At 42.2% G+C, this 19,953-nt stretch overlaps 1 protein-coding gene across 2 annotated transcripts; it reads left to right on the top strand.

Moving 5' to 3' along the window:
- Positions 1-6,677: 6,677 nt before the first annotated feature.
- Positions 6,678-19,379, top strand: mdm4 (MDM4 regulator of p53). Of its 2 annotated transcripts, none has more exons than XM_048253800.1 (11): positions 6,678-7,037; positions 7,928-8,003; positions 8,107-8,181; positions 9,019-9,152; positions 9,327-9,376; positions 10,161-10,225; positions 12,283-12,397; positions 13,243-13,403; positions 13,804-13,980; positions 15,262-15,330; positions 15,856-19,379. In XM_048253800.1, exons 2-11 carry the CDS (start codon positions 7,929-7,931, stop codon positions 16,474-16,476), a joined length of 1,542 nt encoding a protein of 513 aa, XP_048109757.1. In that variant the 5' UTR covers positions 6,678-7,037; position 7,928; the 3' UTR covers positions 16,477-19,379. The 2 variants fall into 2 exon arrangements, with proteins under 2 accessions (XP_048109757.1, XP_048109756.1); XM_048253799.1 differs by having other exon boundaries at positions 6,680-7,037; positions 13,789-13,980.
- Positions 19,380-19,953: the final 574 nt, after the last annotated feature.

Consider the following 19,953-nt stretch of genomic DNA (forward strand, 5'->3'; position numbering starts at 1 on the left):
CCTACTGTAGTGGATGTTTCGATTCATGATGAGCACCATATATATAGTATGACAGTATATCTATGGTTGAGCAGAGTGCCCCAGGCCTTAGCTTTTGGTTTGTGCCCCAGGCCTTAGCTTTTGGTTTTATTTTTAGCCTACATTTTCACTTATCGTCACACACACCAAAGATTCAGCTATTAGGAAAAAAAAAAAACACTAGGCTATGCTTAAACTATCTAATAGGTTAACATTGTTGCACTCCTGAGTCTCCATTTTTATGAACATTTTGCAGTGCCTCTCTTGTCTCATTTATCCAGATGCTATGATGAGGCAATTCCCTTTGTTAAATGCCTCATCCGATTTTCATTGACTACACCATGGGGAACTCGCAGGCATCTCTTTGAGGTTATTCACCGACAATATCAACGGGTGTTTTTGTAGACTACATTGCAGGATGTGACACACTGGTTGTAGGCCTATTATAAGCAAAATATAGAATATGTAGGTTTACATGGCCATTTTTCACACATGATACAGGAACTTTGAGGCTGAAGCCTATCCACCCACACACACATACACACACACACACACACACATACACACACACTTTTAGCCAGGTGAGTCTTAATCTCAAATGTCAGATTCATACCATATGCACAGATGCTGAGTGTCATGAGAGCAGTTATCTAATTCTGGGCTATTATGCAAATGAAGCAAGGACACAGTGGTTCCGTATCAGTCATCAGTCAGTCAGGTCAGAAACGGACACATCTATTACACTTTGAAAAACACCTAATTTTTGCATTTCTTTGTATTTAGTAAAATATATATGTGTATAAGTAAAACAATATGTTAATTGAACAATCAAATGTTTTTGAGCCTTTAAAGTGACAGTATTTATTTTTAAGTCGATTTTATAGGATTCCAAGCACTACAAAATTGCCCGTCCCAATCCTCATGTATACAGATTGAGGGCCAAATTCTGAGGCCAAAAACATGTTTTTGAAATAGTTTAACTGTAATAATGCATAACTATCACATTAATTATAAGCAACTATTTAAATACACAATATTAAATGAATATCATTATTTTATTTAAAATGCATCTGTCCCAGGAAGTCGTGTCACTGGTGTTACTGCACAACAAAACTCTTATTTTGAAATACAAGCTATCATTGACACCACTGTACTCCCTTTACCTGAAGGTAGCCTATATGATGAAAGGCACATGTTAAATCCACAGCCTCCTTTCATTTATCAGAAATTTTAGCATTTATATCCTGATTTCTTATTGAAGTCCTTAGTCAAAGTCACTGGTATGACCTTCTCAACTCTTAGGTAAATTGAAGAAAATTGAAATCAAATGGATTCAATTACATACTAGTGAGTCTAGCCTGACTAACAACATATTTTTTTATTCCCTATAGCAGCCATTTTGTAAAATGCAGTTTTTCATTACATTTTTTGGTAACACCAGTGACAACTTACCATTGACGAAGACGTACTGTAAAGTACCACCAGTGGGTTATGGCCAGTCCACTACAGCCTACCTTTGATATTTCAATCAACATTTATTTTGAAGTTGAGCAGTTTTCATAATTTTATCACGACAGATTAAAACATCAAGTATTTATTTGTAGACATTAAGCATAGAAACCAACTGTGTCTTGACTGGGATGCATTTATGTTGCACTTTCCAGAGTTCCGCTTACAGACACTCAGAGAGAAAGAAAATAACCTATCAGAAAATGTAGTATACAGTCCATACACCGAAAACAATGAAATCACTTGTATTTGTTTAGCCTCACAATTGTGCCACTCAGGTGCTGAGCTCCTCACCCAGTCAGAACAAGCAAGCATAATCTATGGGGGTTGGGTGCGCAAATGAGTAGGGATGAGAATGAGTTTGAGTAGGTGACAAGTCACCAAACCAGTATTTCAGAACGGAATGGCAGGAGTGGCAGTGCTGAATCGAAACACAAAAGGGTGGCAGACAAAGGGCTGGGGATTGATCAGATATTGTTTTCTGCTTTTCGTATTTATCCTGCATCTTCTAGTCTTTTCTTTAGTCCAGTGTAGAACAACAACCTTGTTGGCATTTGACCTTGAAGTCAGAGCATGTTTACTGTTGCCTTAAGTGAATAGTAGAAAAGAATGCCATTCATTTCTAGGGTTTATGTTGTCATAGACACCCTGAGAACATCATTACCAGACAGTGTTAGATCACCTGGGAACAGCCAAACACTGTCAGGTAAGATGTGCTCTGAGAGCTAGATGCTACTGTTTTAATTAAGCATCACTAAGTTCAAAATCAACTGTCCAAGCAGTAGAAGCAGTAAACATGTAGGCAGAACTTAAAATACATCACCTTGACCTTTCGGTTGAACCTTGAAACTTGACACACATATGAACAACTTTCTAAAAGTAAGCAATTATTTTATTTAGCCCATTAAATATGTTTTGTTCTTATTTGGTTAGAATAATGCTTGAATAAAGAATAAATTGTTCCACACCATGTTATGACGACAATAGCATCATACATTCAAATTCCCTTGATCTGAAGAAGTTTAGTTTGGCTCAGAGTTGGATGTAAATATGTTTTCCTTAAGGATACTGAAGATATGATGCTGGTGGAAGGTTATCCTCATCGTTACCAGGCAGTATTAGAGAGAGTAAGGACATCCAAGACTGCCTTGTAAGATGAAGATGGCCATCCCATATGAACATGATATTTGGAAATGCCCCTCGAAGCAAACATTTGAAGGCCTTATATAAAATGCCCTTCTTTCCACTGGTTTTGCTACCATTGTGCACACTCTGAAGTGTCCAAGCTTATCTGGCTACAGTTAACAAAATATTCACCAGTAGTTGACTGATAGCAAAACTGAAGTATGAGGCATGACTCAACAGCAAGCTGATTCCTACTTCAGGAGCTGAACATTTTCAAATGTTTTTGTTTCTTTTTCCTTAATGCACTGAATTATATGTGTATTAAGTTCATAAGAGATATGAACAAATGTTTGAAATGGTAAAATAAAGAAAAACTGTGACAGTTTTAGGCCTACACAAAGTATAGAACAAGAGTTGGAAAAGCCCCATGTCAATCTGATCAACTTTAGCTCCAAAGGGGGACAGCACAGCTCTACATTCATTCATTGTGCATGAGAACTTCTGACCGCATCCAGACAGAATCCAAGGCCCTCTCAGGGCAGGTAGAAGTCCATAGGAGCTTTGTGATTGTAGATCATAACATAATAACAGAAGGAGGAAGATGTGAAAGCAGGCTGTTGATGCAATGGGCAATGGGGGAAATAGCCCACTTGAGGACACCAGCTGTACACACAGGAATCTCACACCATCTGAAACAGCATTTGAGACCTCTGGACAAGGGAAAAGGAGAGTTACAAGTTGACATTGAACCCAGATTCTTTACTTTGCCACTTTTGACCATTTTATATTTCTGCTCTTATAAACAAAGATGACGTATCACTTGAGGAGGGTTATAGTTACACAGCTACAGGTGAGGTATAGTTTCCCTGAGCTGAACTCTCTGGAGACTTTTTGCCACTTAATGTTACCTAGGTAATAGTTGCCAAGCTTCATGAACACATCTGCTTTAATTAGGGAAAGACTACCCATACAGGTGTCACCTTGGTCAACATGAAAACAGTTTGACGCATGCAAAATGCTCATTTGTCTCCTCAACTTCACTACAATTTCACTCCAAATAATCTTTCCTTCATCTAAACCATATGACGTACCTGGCTTACATTGAATGCAACCTTTTTTGATTTTGAGATATTGCAATTGGAAATCACACCCACTGCACTTTTATATCTGCTTTTTTACAAAAACAAGTGCGTGCAGTTGTTATTTTTTAAAAATAGTATATCAATACAATTTAGACCCCTCAATTGATGAGTGGAGGTTTGTTAATGCCCAAACAGGTTTGTCTGTAAAGAATTGATACCTGCCTAGCGTCTATTATAAGAGAATCAACTCCATAATGATGTTCAAAGACTTGTATACAGTATGTGTATTTCTTCATACCATTCATTTAGCAGAAATTTTTAGTTTAGCCACATTCAGACCACATATCCAGCAGAAAAGGCCCAGTCTTTGTGGTTATCAATGAAATGATATGTAGACTCCAAAAACATGTACTTTACCCTTTTCCCTCCATATGTCTGATTTTCATATAGCCTTGGACAAGTGCTATCATTGTGCTGTCGGTGACGTTGCAGTCGATGAGTTATCTTCATCCCCTCCTTTTTTTGGTTAGCCAAGATTGTCAGGATGTTTGAGACTCAGCTTGATACAATTTTAACACATCAGAAAAGAACATAAGAGAATATATTTTTGGACAGATCCTTTTGTGGATCAGCAACAGGCAACACTTTGTGAAGTCTTCGAGCGGGGCGGCCGCCTTTCTGAAGGTCTTGGTTTACATGTACACCTTTGAGCTCAGGTGTCGCTGCCATGGTTTGACCAATCTCCTTGCTCTAAGCACTGACAGGTGCATTCCCTGGATTGTGATTGGCTGATCCAGTCAGAAGGCCCTCCTGCTTATTGTCTGAGCGTGTGCTCACACACATGACTACGTTTTTTCTTTAATGCAAGGCAGTAGGAAAAAAGAACAAAAGTAGAGTTAATTAATGAACAAAAGTAAAGACCTTCTGTAAAACCAGAACCTTGAGTGATTAAATGCATACTTCGGAACATCTCCAAAGTAAATAAAACATACTATGATAGCACTATTATGATGTGCTTAAGACAAATTGGTTACCCAGGTTACCCTGTTACTTGCACACTTAGGTCACAGACGATGATCTGAAAGGTCTTTTGAGAGCAACCGGGACCCTGGAGATTAGACACCAAGGAATTGTTCACAACAACTGCAGAAGACTTGAACCACTTAATTTTATATGCAAAAAACTTCTGGTCTTATACTAATAGGAAGCCATTTTGGAGCTGCAAATATGGTCATATATATATTTATATGACATCCAGGGAAAATGTGTGGCCCACTGTGTGTGTGTGTGTGGTTAAACAGTAAGGAAATAATTCAAGTGAAGAGAGGAGTTTGATATTTACCATTGGGAACAAGGGATACCAAGCACCAACCACTTCACCCTGGTAACAGACTGTGGTTCACACACAGCTGTAATTAGTTCCACTGGGCTATTTGTGTGTTGAAGAAAAGGTGGCGCTGGGTTTAGGTGGCTGCCACTTACATCCAAAAATGTGACTATAAAAAGAGCCACACAACAAGCGAATTACTGCATCAGTTCATGCTCCACTGCACCAAAACAACAAGATCAACCCTTAAGACAATACCAATGTAGTTATGGGGATTGTCAGCTTCCACTCTGGAACATTTAACAATAGGCTATAGGCTATACAGACTTATGTGGATTATGAGGAAGAATGCAAAATGAATAGGGCATTAAGCAGGATATCAGGTGCCAATAATATGCCTACAAATGTAACACTAATGATTTAGGCCTAGTTTTTAAAAAAAAAGCTAAAGAAAAACGTCAAAATCTCGACAACTGTAACTGACTTGAATTGTTGCCCTATAGGTGCCAGGTGGAATTGTAATGTGGTCTATCTGTCCATCTAATAGCCTAACTCCAGATCTCAAAAGCCCTTGAAAATAAAATATCATACACAATGTGTGTGTTTGGGTTCTCCTCACATTGAATATAACGTTAATGCTCAGTTTCAGTGAGCACGGGCCACGGCCTGCAAGTGGTGTGTTGAGTCAGAGGAGCTCAAGTCGGCAAGTCAGAGGCTCATGAGGGAAAGTGCACATTCACAGGGCTTGACAATGTTGACATGTGGAAACTATTTTGCTTGGCTGGGGTGGTTCACTATGTGCAGAACACATAAATAAAGTGGTCTAATGTTAAGTCTGTTAAGGTTAAGTCTGAACCACCACATTATATTTCTGACACATAGGGAGGGAAAGTAATCTCATCGCCATCTAGTGGTTGCGTTCCTAGAGTTTAACGGAGTGGATGGGATTTTTTTTAGAAAAAATATATCTCGGTGCACATTGGGACATTCATTTAATGCTTTCCATATGTTAGGCACTGGGGTCACCTCTATTGCTTCAAGTGGTCATACCTTATTTTTAGGATCAGTTGAATTGTTTTGAGTTTTTGTCGTAACATGGTAGCCTGACGAGCCAGACCCACATTAAAATGTAGGGTCTGGACACTCACCGTTCGCAGTGCTCAGTCAGAGGGGCGGGATAATCAGTTGTCTTTCAAATTCCCTCTGCACGCAATAGGACAGCGGCAGCGCTATGAGTCCCATGCGTTTCCCACCAGCGGAGCTAGTTAGCTAGTTCAAACGTTTGCCTACTTAATAAAAGCTTAACTCGTGTCACACTGTTTGCCAGCAGCAACATCCATCTTATTTGTTTTCAAGTAGCAGGGAATTCAAGCCAAACCGTTGCAACTCTGCCATCAATCATTATGTTAAGCCCACCTAACGACTCTATACACGATTTCATTGGCCTGATTAAGTTTCGATTTCTGGAGCTCACAAGCCAACGGAGAGTTGCTAGACTAGCCCTGGCAGCAAATGTAATTTGCGGCCGCTAGGGGCGCGTCTAGATTTCTAGGCTAGTAACATGGTTTATAACTAACTACAGTTGCATGTGACGTCACAGGTTTGCCGCAGGAACTTGTAATTTCCGGCTAAAATGATCCACTCCAGCCCTGTAAGGCTGGGGCAAATGCAAATTGTGCACCCTCAAATCAATATAGGGTTCAGATATCTTCAGGAGAAGGTGTAAGAGCCTTCTGAAATAAAAAGCGGGGATTTTTATCAGCGTGTCGTCCACAGCCAATCAACCGAATGGCCTGACAGCGCACACGTTACCCCGGAAATAGTTAGCTTACGACTGTTTGAATTTAACACAGTGCACAACGGTTCATAGATACACAAACCAGGCAATTATGCTTTCAAACTGTTACAGATGTCAACTTTGCACTTTGAGATTATTTTACAATGTAGCTAATTAGCGACAGCAACAGCAATTCAAGGTAAGCGTTGAAAGCAAGAACATGAATCTATTTAGTCATGATATCAATAGCTATTTTGCTAACGTGCCGTTAACATGCTTGCCACGCACTGTGACAGGCTAACGTTAACGCTAATCAAAGGAAGTTTAGGAACTGTCTTGCTCGACAGTTACTGACAAATTACAAACGTGGGTGATGCAATTCAAAATTTGATTATCACCCTGAAACCATATACCTCCGTTTTCTCACTCTTGCTAATGGCTTTAGCTGATTAGCAGACTATCGTTATCCAACATCTCGATAACGTTAATAGGCATTATGGCTAACGTTAGCATGTACTCTACTATTTAGCGTCGGCCAACTTAGCCAGGTAACGATGATGGGACAAGTATTGCAAAGCACAGTATTGAGGATGATATGACGTTAGTGAACACAAAGCTTTAACATTACAGTCCAAGCTTTCGCCACGTTAACGTATCATGTTATTTCCTACGTCACATCAAAGTTCTAAATTAAGTTAGCACTATGCCTGCCTGATCCTAGCTGTGCTACGTTAGCTATGAAATGCACCATATTTTAGTTGAGCTCGTTTACTTCGAGGTTCAGTCATCGTGTAATTGATAGTTAGCATAACGTTAGACCCTCCTAGCGTAACAGATCAGAGCCATATAAAGGTACCTTTATATGGCTCTGTAACAGATGTGACAGTGAAAGTTGCAAACCTAAGCATGGACCAACGTTACATTGAGCTGATGTTAAGTTACCCATTGATAGACCCCACTGTTCTATTCTAAACCCAACCTCATATGTGCTTAAAATCAGCAACGTATCAAGCCTGGTTAGGTCTTTATTAATTTACTAGTTAGATAGCAGTTAACATAACACTTAACACAACTTCGTCTGCCCCATAGGATGACTTCGTTTTCAGCGAACCCGTACTCAGGGTCAAACGCCTCATGCAGGAGTCTGCCAGGAGAAGGGAGTCAGGTGAGACCCAGCATTTGTCAAAAGTCTGTTCTTCACACAGGTGCCATTGCGTTAATAGGCCTGCTTGAGTTGTGCATCATCCCACATGTGTTCTTGACCTTAGGTTCAGCCTAAAGCTCCACTCCTGCAGATTCTGCGAGAGGCAGGTGCCCAGGAGGACGTGTTTACTCTGAAGGAGGTGAGGAGAAGTGTTGCCAGATCAAATGATGAGATAGGTGCTGCATTTCTTTTAACAAGATCTGAGTGATGTGCATGTATTTCAGACAATGCCTTAGCATACAAGAATCTGCACACTGTATTTGAATTGTCTCCCACTTGAGGTTAAATCTTTTTTTTTTTTTTTTTCTCATTTGGTCCCAGTTTTGTTGAACTAGCTAAATAAACTCCATAGTTAATAGAGAATTGTGTGGATCCTACATCAGGGCAAACTATGCAGTTTGGGTGGTTTATTGGACTGTATCTACCTCACATTTTTGAAGCGGCTTTACAAAAAAAGTCCAAATTTGCTATAATAAGTGGTTTTTGCAACTTCGGTGCAGACCAGAGACGGTTCTAATGGATTTTAATGCTACCTAGAGAAACCTAGCCAGTGTGACTACAGTGTGTCCTGTCAGAGGCATGGCTGTAGATCCCTAGAAAGCTTAGCAGGCTTTTTTTTAATGTTGGTCACATTTAAATACCATTTTCTTTGTATAGAAAACTCAAATAATTCAATACGGTATGGTAATACACCCCCATCCCAATCCTCCCCCACCTTTCTTATGCAGCCCTTGCCACTTAATCTACTAAACCCTTCTTCTACTGCACTTCCCCCCATCCAAATGCACAAATAGGCTGACACCAGACATAATTTCACTGCATTTCTTACATCCAGTAACTATATGCATGTGACAAACTTCCTTGTATCCTTGTAACTTACCACCTTCATCCAACTGACTGATATGTTTGTCCTGACTATCAGATCAGTAAAAACATAAATACTGCTGTGCTTATGCCCGTTATTATTCCTCATCAGGTTATGCACTATCTGGGCCAGTACATCATGGCAAAGCAGCTGTATGATAAGCAACGGCAACACATAGTCCACTGTCAGGATGACCCTCTGGGAGAGCTGTTAGAAGTGGACAGCTTTTCTGTGAAAAACCCCAGGTAAGACCAGACTTGCTCTCTCCTGGTACTGCTGACATGTAAACATTACCATTATCAAGAAACCATAATCACGTAATGTCAGTGTCATTGCAACATCTTGCACAGCAAACGCAGAAGTATCATACATCTGTGCCATGAGCTGCATTGTTGTAAATGCTTAATTTTTGTTAACAGCCCCGTCTATGAGATGCTGAAGAAGAACTTATTTGTCCTGAACTGTGCTGGTAAGTTCATGTTTAAGGGACCCACATTTCTAGAAAATGTGGTGATAGTCATGCATTTGTTTCTCTCCATTGTCTGTATTGTTTCCTGTATTCTGTAAAATGGTGCCGAATCAATTCTTTGTGTACATATGGAATGCCATATGTAGGTACTGTTGTATAAGCAAGTGTGACTAATGGAAAAGGTCTTCCCTTAGATCTCTTTTTAGATATGGTCATATATTTGTTAAAATGCATAGTCCTGAGGAGCTCCATCCAATTCTGTATAGCTGTGTTTAAATTATTGGACACAAACACCAAAGTTTATTATGATACACTAAGATTTAGTGTGCCTGAAAAGGTTCAAATACCCTCTGGTTCACATTGTCTCACTCATGCTACATCTCTCCAACATGACAATCAATAAGGCCTGTGCCTCAGAGAAGTATGTGTGTGTAGTCTTTAGATGTAAACCTGGTTCTCTCTGTTAAGCCTTGACAGCAGTATGGTGATGTGTTGGTGTTGTGGCGGTTCAGTGTGTGGTGAGTGAAGTGCGCGTGGTATAAGGCGAGCGAGCGTGGGTAAGTCCCCAGGGGCCTTTGGGGAGAAAACGCCAAAGCACCGATCAGCTGATATCACATCTCTTCCACAGAGATGGAACTGGTAGCTGCTGTGTGTGAGTGTGAGAGAGAGAGGTGTGTATGAATGTGTGTGTTTCTCCCCTAAGGAAGACGCCACATGACTGCCGTATGATTGGATAATAAAGGCAGGGTATTGTCTTTGTTACTATGTCTCATTTGAAACACAGATGCAGCAAAGAATCTTTCTGTGGGCAAGGATTCTAGTGAGAGCGCGAGCGACGATCCTGGTCAGGTAAAATGACAGCATGGTGCACAGGAGCAAGGGCACCCTGCAGCTCTCACATGGCAAACACACTTCAAAGGTGGTCCTCTGGACTCCCATGCGTTTTACTGGACAGATGAGCCAGTATTAGTCTACAGAATTGACCCCTTTTTGAAGTATTGGTAACATGAAAGTACAAGGCTTCTGGAAGTTTTTTTTTTTTGAAGGGCATATGTCTCTTTCCTGCAAGTGTTAAGAGTACATACACTCCAAAGTAAATCACAAACCCTGGCTTATTTGTGTTTGATCTTTGTTTGGTTGCCATGTAGGGGCAGGGTGTCCGTCTCCATTAGTTTTTATCTGTACAGAGCTGCACCGTCTCTGTACTTCCCCATCACTGGGTGTGTGAGGCGGTTGCCTGGCAACATGGCCGTGTGACTGAATAAGAGCCGCGAGGGCCCCTCAAGCGCGTCCCAGGCGATGGGGGACAGAGTACCCTTCTCTGTTTGTCTCAGAGTCTCTTCTCTGCCCCGTTTCACTTCCTCTGGGGGAACCACAGCTTCTCTGACCGTCACTGGCCAATCCCACCCCACCTCACCCTGACACCCCCGTGCCCTCACCCACTCCCCTCCTCTTAAGCTCATAAGAAGCTCATTAATAATAAAATAAATATTTAAATGGTTTACTAGGCCACATGATTGAGCAGTCAGATTTACCCAATTACATTCCACTCCCCACTCCCACTTATTAACCTTTAAAAAAACAACTAAGGACCACACTGTTCCGCTTTTGTTTGAATCCGTAAAACTTTGGTTACGTTTTCGCCTGATTTACACTACTCTGCCGTTTTCGAGTTCCTGAAACAAGAACGATTTGGACATATTCATTTGAGAACTCTGACTTTGGATTTTATTGTGGACATCGAATGCGCAAACATCTGAAAAAAAGGACCTAGAAAGTAACCCATGTTCCCCTTCCTGATTCGACCTTGTCAGTTTGATGCATCTTGGCTCCATGATTCACTTTGATTTCCACTATGTACTAGTCTACCAGTGGTGAATGCAACATTAACACTGAAATACAAGCTTTACTAGCAGTGTTGTCATTGGTAGCATCTATAGTGCATTTAGATTTACCATTTCACACTTGTCTGACAATTGCTTGAATGGTCATGTGATTTGTGCGAATGGTCATGTGATCTGTGCTTCAGGTAGCACCCCACCCACTGTCTATGTGTCCTGCATGGACAAGATTAGGAAATTGCAAAATGTGCATGTTGGCAGAGAACGTGAAATGTTTTAAATAGAAAAATTGAATAGTGTGGATGTAGCCTTAGGTCATTGAGCACTTTGATACTAGTTACTAACTACAAAAGGTTACTGCAAAAGGTACCTTCAAAATGAATCTTAAGGAGCACTTGGGCAACACTATCAAACTGCAAAACACTAGTTTTTGTTTGAAGGAATGACTAATAAATAACACTGCAATCTTTAGAATGGACGTGTAAATAACATGAAAGGATATGTGGACTAGTTTCAAAAGGAGCTGCTGTATGTTGGTGATCTCTTATCAAAAGACATGTCAGAGAAGTAGTCACTGTGAAGATGCAGAGCTTTTAACCACGCTTAGTATGTCTTTAGAATCCTTCCTGGTTTCCTGGACTTGAATTTAGCCTAGTCCTAGACCAAAAGCACTTCATTTATGTGTTCTTTTCTTCTAAGACTAGTCTTATTCCATGTCTGGGGAAAAAGCAGTCATACCTAAATGAACTTTTGCTTGGCAGTGTGGCTCAGCATAGCATAGCATAGCATAGCATAGCATATGCTCCATTGTAATCACTGAACTGCTTTGGTGTGAAGTGTGGTGCTGCTGCTTGAGCTGTTTCTCAAATCAATCTGGAAATGACACAGCCCCCCCCCCCTGCTCTGACCCCTTACCCCTCTGCCCCTACCCGTAAACCTCCCTTGATTCCTTTGAGTGGCCCGTTGTTGCCATGCCCCCAGGCCCCTGCAGTAAAGGATCTGTGGTTCTCCCTTGTGTGCTGCCCATGTCTGCCATGCTGACTCCTATCCTCTGCCCGTGTCCAGGTCCCCAGCAGCTTGTGTAGACTGGGTCTGGGCCTCGGGGTGTTCGGAGCCGCTGCTGCCGCTGGCTGTCCCTTGCAGACCACCTCCCAACGCAGACCACGCGAAATGGATGAAGGTCTGATGGCTCCCTCCCCTCCAGCAACCATGTTCAGATAGTGGTCAGGGTTTAAGCTATTTTACAGACAGCTTGTGTAGGGTATGTGTGTTGCTTTTTTCATTATTCCCTGGAAGATTGTCCACAAATACAGTGAGATATGAATTGATGTTTATGTGTGATTAGCAGATGGAAAGAATTGCATGTATTTTGAAAATGGACTTAACTAGTGAGAAGTGTTAGGCAATACCACTATTAGGTATGAGCTACACCAGGCGCGTAACTGAAGCGTTCCGTTCGCGACGCGTAAAATCCATTTTAGATGAATGGTCTATTTTTTTTCGAACGTACGCCCCACTGTCACGTCTGGTGTAGCTACTTCATTGATTATAATGGAAGCTAATTGTTGCAGCAGACGCAACGCGAACGGAACGCTTCAGTTACGCGCCTGGTGTAGCTCAGCCCTTACACTTTCGGCAATCCCACTATTCGCCTTATTCACCCGGCGGCCAGAATGAGGCTACACCTAAGTCCAGCAGATGGTGGCAAAAAAAAAAACTCACTGATGAAGAAGAAAAGGCCAGTGAACCCTTCTTTTTTTTCAGTGAGCTTTTTTTTGCCAGTTTGCAAATGGAGTGCATTACCACCACCATCTGCTGGACTGAGGTGTAATGGCAAGTGTACCCTTTAGCCTCGTTCTGGCCGCCGGGTGAAATAAGGCGAATTACAGCTAGTTTTCTAACATGGTTCATTTTATCTTTTATAATAGAATAAAATATAAATAAAATAATAAAATATTTTTGAATGAAAAGTAGGTACAACATTGTCTGTTTGCTGTGCTGAGGTCAGGTGTCGTCTCTCCTCAGACTCATTAGATGGCCTGCCAAGATCAGCGTGTAAAAGGCCAAAGCTTGACGTCTCATTGGATGAGTGGGACTTGTCTGGGCTGCCCTGGTGGTTTCTGGGTAATCTCCGTAGCAACTACTCTCGTAAGAGCAATGGCTCCACCGACATTCACACTAACCAAGTAAGTGGGCAGGACAGACATCTACACTAGACTACTCCTCTCCTCTCACAAAGTAACATGGCAGTGTACAAAGTCACATGGCCACATGTGATAGTGGCTCTTAGAAATTAGACCAGTCTTCTAAAACTATTTTTACGCACTGCTAACAGAACCCTTCTATTGCCCACCCAGTGTGGCCCAGCTGTGAGACTCCACTTCATCTAGTGATACTCAGTGTACACTTACTTAAGCATGTGGAATTGGAAGAATTACGATTATGTGATCTCTTGCTGCATCTGACTGAACAATCTGTTAGTATATTTACAGTGTATCTATAGTATATTAGTGTGTCTTTACTCTTCAGATGCATATTGTGCACTAATGATTCCTATTTAAAAAACGCCAGATCTCTCCTGGGCAGGAGGAGGACACGGCCATCGTGTCGGACACCACGGACGACCTGTGGTTCCTGAACGAGGCAGAGAGCGAGCAAGTAAGCGTGGAGATGAAGGAGGCGGCGCTGGAGCAAGGCAGCGACGCAGAGTCTCCCCCTGAAGACGAGGAGGGCAATAATACCAGTGCCACCAAGGACAAAGAGGTATAAGCATGCACACACACACACTCGCTCGCTCAGACACCTACCCTTCTTACCTAGTACAGAAAACGAGACATTGTTGAGACAACCATTGGCTTGATTTGTAAAACAATCTAAGCCTGAACTTTGATCAGGGGCCGTATTCACAAAGAATTTTAAGGCTGAAAGTAGGAGCAACTCTTAAAAATAATGGGCGTGTCGCGAAGCATTTTAGACCTAGAAGTAGCACCTAAGTCTGGGACAGCTTAAAAGAAGTCAAGAGGACTCCTAACTCACTAAGACCTATTCACAAACAGCTTTTTGCGGCATTTCACGCTATGCGATGTTTTGAAATGCATTATCGCGGCAACAGGAGCTTCAATCGCGAGGGAACAATTTTGCATTGTAGGCATAAAAGGGATGCAATAATGCCACCAACAACAACCAAAACGACTCATTGTCAACATGTAAATTAAATGTAACGTTTCATTGTGAATCAAATTAAAATGTTCTCTTTGCAAACATAGGCATATGGTGACAGATTAATTTAATAATGTTGCAAAGATACTGCATCAATCCGTAGGCCTATGTTTCATTAGGCTACTAGGCTATTTGTTTTGCCTTACTCTTTATTCATTTAGGCTAGGCCTTTTTATTCAGTTATTCATCATCTTCCGTCCTTCGCACTACTTGTGTAGCGCACGCATTCTCAGACCTGTTACCTGTCACTCATCATCGTAAGGGAGGTGTTTGGAATCATTCCCGCGCTACCATCATCAGCCAATCAAGGTGGTCACTTCAGTCAAGCTCGTGCATGAGTAATGACGTCATCCATAGCAACGAAGACTCACTCTTAGTTTAGGAGTTGTCATTTTTCCTTAAAAGAGTAGGTCTGAAAGGCTTTGTGAATAACTTTTAAGAGAAAACTCCTCGCTAAAATCTTTTAGTGCGATTTAGGAGTACTCCTAGTGGGAAGATAAAAGGCTTTGTGAATACGGCCCCTGGACGGTAAGGTTGTATGACGCATTTGAACAAATGCTCATTCAGCTCAGAATGTTTAAGGATGTCAGATGAATTTGACATCTGGCCCTCTTGTATGTCAGTGCTGTCCAAGCAATGGTGTGTTTTTTATTTTTCCTTTTTAGTTTTATTAGCAGTGTCAAGCTTAAGGTTTAAGTGTCAGTGGACACCTTTTGGTACCTTAGAACAAAATAATATAAAAAACTAACAAATGCATGGTAAAATCATGTAATTGGTTTGTTGTAACAACTGTGTGTGTGTGTCTGTTTGGTTTTGCTTTGGCAGATGTCGGAGGAATTAGATGAAGACTCTCAGTGTTTGAGTGACGACACAGATACAGAGATATCCATACAGGTGTGTACTACTCAATGTACTCCTTACACTGGGGAAGAAACAACCTGTTTCCTTTGAGTTCATTGCAAACGTTTGCGTACACACACACACAAATAGTCTAAGGAGGTATTTCTTGGTAAACAAACATGGACACTGGATTAAAATGATTATTTTTTATTCTTGATACAATTATGTATTAAACATTTAACACAGTTAATGGGTCAAAACACAGTTAAAGTTATTCATCTATTCATCTGCGGTGTTGGTCCTACCCACTTTATATGTGTTAATGCTGAGTGGAGCTTTATGTTGCTGTTATCTATTGTTCGTGTTGTAGTTGTGCGTGTGTAGCTAAGAGTATTTTAATTGTCGATTTGTCTATCAGTCATTTTCTTGACTAATTCATCTGTTTACAAAATGTGACAAAATTATGACATTGTTTTTTGTGGCCCAAGGTGGCACCCTCAGATGTGTTAGGCCTCAGCCTTAACCTCAGTCTTTAGTGTGTTAATGAGAACTTCATGTCTGTATGTGTTGGGTGCACAGGACGCCTGGCAGTGCACAGAGTGCCGTAAGTTCAACACGCCTCTGCAGAGGTACTGCGTGCGCTGCTGGGCCATGCAAAAAGACTGGTACCGAGGTTGCCCCCGCCTCGCACACTCCCTGTCCGTCCCTGACATCCCAGCATGCAGTGGCCGCCCACTCAAATGCCCTGGCAACCAGGGGCAGGATGACGAGGAAGACGACGACGACGATGACGAGGAAGGTTTGGACGTGCCAGACTGCATGAGGACCATCTCTGACCCGGTCATCTTACCTTCTCATGTGGCGGCGCGGGATTGCCCCCGACCCTCGTCGTCAAAGGGCAAGGGTCCCCGCCGACTGCCCCCATCGGCCGAGGCTCTGTTCCGAGAAGGGGGCGAGAGCTCGGAGGGCGACAGCCAGGACACGCTGCTGGACGAGGAGATGGCGGCGACGTGCCAGAAAGACCTGCTGGAGCCGTGCAAGCTGTGCCGCGTACGGCCACGCAACGGCAACATCATCCACGGCCGCACCGCGCACATGCTCACCTGCTTTCCCTGTGCCCGCAAGCTGCACAAGTTCCACGCCCCCTGCCCTGGCTGCGGGCAGATCATCCAGAAGGTCATCAAGACCTTCATCGCCTGATTACAGGCTGTTTTCTGGTTAGATCGGCTTGTGTGGATTTGGGCCTGTTAAGAGCCAGGTCTGGGTAAGATCCAGGCCAGATCCTTTCTGTTATCAGCTGCTGTCTGACCTTAAGAAGGTACCATACAAGCATTTAACTATTAAGTCCGTTTAAGCATTTGCCATAAAAGCATTTGGTGCATGTGGTGTCCGCAGCACGTAATGAATGAAAATAAAGTAAGTATATAAATGAAAGTAGTACTCCAGCTAATGAGGGAGACCAGATAATGTCCTTTATATCCTCACAGGTATATGGGACATGCGTTTAAATAACAACAGAAGTATTTATTTATCTATTTATTTTGGAGGGGCGATATAAAAAAATATTCTCAGACTGGTATTTGTCTTGAAGTATCAACTCAAGTAACATGAACTAATGCAGTGTGTACATATACTTAAAAAAGAAAACAATATATGTGAAGCTGTAAAGTAGATCTGCTAAAAGTACATAGAATGTTCTCTTGAGAATAAGATGGCTGCCCTGTGTTGTTCTGTGACCTCCGACCTATCCCCTCTGTTAGGTCTCTTGTTAGCTGGCGGTGGAGCCGCAAATATCCTCTATCTGAACTGTAGGTGTGCCACACCTGCTATCTGGCTCATGCTGGATTCCCATCAGGCCTTGCACCCCCCCTCCTTTGCCTTTGACTAGCCCGCTTTGCCTTTTAACTTCTAGGTAGCCTGTGTCTCACACTTCAGCCTTCACTTGTATAAATGGAAACACTTGTCCTTGCCTCTGCATCTTTTATGAAGTGTGTGTATGTAAAGAATATAAATATACGATATATAAGAGGAGGTGTAATAGGGTGGTCAGCGTAGTGAGGTTTCTGCTTGTTGTGTGGATGTGCCCTCTCTATCCAGTGCCTCTTCAAACAGCCTCCTCTTTACAGAAGTGAAGTGTGTTTGCTGCTTGTTAGCAGCCCTTGCGGTGCTCAACAACTCTCTCTCTCTCTCTCTCTCTCTCTCTCCATGTGCTGTTGTTTGTGTTCCTCTGTTATTATTCTAGGTCTTCCTGAGTTAATGAGTTCAGAATCAGATATGCTCTATCGTATTAATTGCAATTGCAACAACCAGCACACAGGCTGGCTGTGCAGGTTTGTTCTGACTTGTATTTCATTGTTGTGGTGCCTCACATGTAGATGAAGGGGATGTTGTGAACTGATTTCCCTAAATAATGATTCTTGTATTATTAATTTATTGAATTTTTATGATGTTCTATTTACTGTACAAATTGAGTTCAGTTTTCAGTTTCAGTTCATTTGTAATTGTTGGGGAACGTTTTGACCAAATTCTGAATTTGTTAATGGTGTTGGAGCTGTTTGCATGGGGTGGGAACATGTTATGACTGCTAACAGAGGTGCCTTGTCCTATGAAGAAGTCCAGGCTGATGCAGCTCTCCCCCCTCACAGTAAGAGGGCCCCAGTGAATGTTAGTGACCTGTAAAATGTCACCATGAAGAATCATAAAAAGCCTCTGGAGAATTCTGGGTTGCCAGGTCTCCGGCATTATTCCCTCAGTGGCCTGTGGTCAGTGTTAGGGCCCAGTTGTTAAATCCCTTAGGAGTCCTGTAGGGAATAGGTCAGTGCATTGCCAGATCTTTGGAGTGTTCTTCCCCTCACTGATTGTGTTGTGAAGGGTCTGCTTCCCTTGTGTGTGTGTGGAGCTTTGAGAGGATCACACCCTCATAGGCACTGATGCTTGAAGGGAGGCAGCAGGAGGCATCAAAAACCATTTGGGCGCACACACACACACACACACATAGATGCTCATTTATACAGAAACACACACAGAAAAATGTGTTTGGTCTTATCTTTGGGCTTCTCTTTGCAAATGTGCATACACACACACTTAACACTCAAACACAGAGAAAGACTGTTATTTCTGTCAGAATTTAAATCTGCTTTTCGGGCAGGCTTTTCTTAACTGTCTGGGTGATTATCATTCCTTCAGCAAATCTCTAGATGAGGGAAAGACGACTGCGCACTCTGCATGCCTGCATTTTTGGATTCATTGTTGTAAATCCTTTGTGTTTGTGTGTTTTTGTTTTTGTGTTGTTTTGGAGTTATGAGTGATTTGTTGATGTGGTTTAGGCACTTACAATGTTGAGTGTTTGTGTTTGAATATGGCCTGACTCTTAAGGCCTCTCCCTGTGAAGTGGACTCAGTACTTAGCACCATTAGCATGAGAGCGCACAAATAAAACCCCATTTCCACATGGCTGAAGACGCTGGGTCACATCTGAACTGGATAGCGTGAATGTGCCAGAACTGGCCCAGATCAGCGCCTGAACAAGAGGCCTTCTGGGTAATGGCACTGTGGATCTACCGTGGTGTGTAGCCACCATAGACTGTATTAAGATATTTATATAGTCATTCGTTGGCCCATCAAGCTTCAAGCGCCCACTGTTTATACTTGATTGCAAAGGCACCATCTCTCCACTTGTCTTTGCAGAAGCCCAACAATTGTGTTTTGTTTTGGTGTGATTGTTGAGTGCTCCACTACAACTGCATTACAACAAAAGCTTTTATTTGATATGGTGTTTTGAGTGTGATGTGGTGTTCTGGCCACCTGGTGGCGCTTGTAGACTTGTAGTCCCTCTCTGCTAAGGCTGATAAGGCATAATTTGTATAAACTACATGTATTAATATCGCTGACTTGTACTCCCCAGGAGATTGCTCTTCCACTTATGTTGGCTGCTACAGGTGCCGCCATTTTATTTTGTTTTAATTTGCTAAAGTCACTGCCATGAACAATGTGTTCGTTTTTGTTTATTACTTTATTATTTTATTGATTCTACATTATAGATTGTTTATACATTCATGTACATGGAAATTATATGTGGATGTTAAATAAACTAAGATCAAATCACATCTGACTTTTCATTTCGTTTGCAGGCACTGGGAGGCTCTGTCTGCAGTGAGTATGTTTGGATTAATGCTGCCCTGTTTTCAGGGAGCATTTGGGGATTGGAGTGATGTTTGAAACTATGCTAATTGTTTGTAGTCATTAATTGTAGCCACTCCTTGCCCTCAGAGGCTGTGCCTTTCTCTCAGTGCTGGTGGAGGCAGAAGCCAACTCCAGTTTAAGTGCCAGAGATGTCACATGGGCCGGCCAAATTTAGCGCGCTTTATGCCGTTGAGTGGATGCCAAGAGCACTTCACTGATGTTGCAGCATCCATCCACCTCGGCTTCCATTCCACTCCTGACCACTTGGAGGCACTAACACACAGACATTCTGCCACTGCAGAGAGGTGATGGTGAGAAACGCATGCGGTGTGGATGCAACACTGAGCTCCTCAGCAGAGAAACACACACACAAGCACAGGTTGGCTCACATTTCCTTAATTCTGTCACAAAAAAAAAAACTGTGTGACAGCCACTGCCACCTGTCACTCCACAAGCCACACACACATTACATGATCACACCAGCCGTATGGCCAGA

This window comes from Alosa alosa, chromosome 10 (assembly GCF_017589495.1).
Source record: "Alosa alosa isolate M-15738 ecotype Scorff River chromosome 10, AALO_Geno_1.1, whole genome shotgun sequence".
In the NCBI taxonomy this organism is placed as follows: Eukaryota; Metazoa; Chordata; class Actinopteri; order Clupeiformes; family Clupeidae; genus Alosa; species Alosa alosa.

What these genes read in the sequence shown, in the direction of transcription:
- mdm4 (XM_048253799.1), top strand. Translation starts at nt 7,929, where the DNA reads ATGACTTCGTTTTCAGCGAACCCGTACTCAGGGTCAAACGCCTCATGC. An exon ending in TTTTCTGTGAAAAACCCCAG is followed by an intron (nt 9,153 to 9,326) that starts GTAAGACCAGAC and finishes TTTTGTTAACAG; the next exon opens with CCCCGTCTATGAGATGCTGA. An exon ending in ATTTGTCCTGAACTGTGCTG is followed by an intron (nt 9,377 to 10,160) that starts GTAAGTTCATGT and finishes TTTGAAACACAG; the next exon opens with ATGCAGCAAAGAATCTTTCT.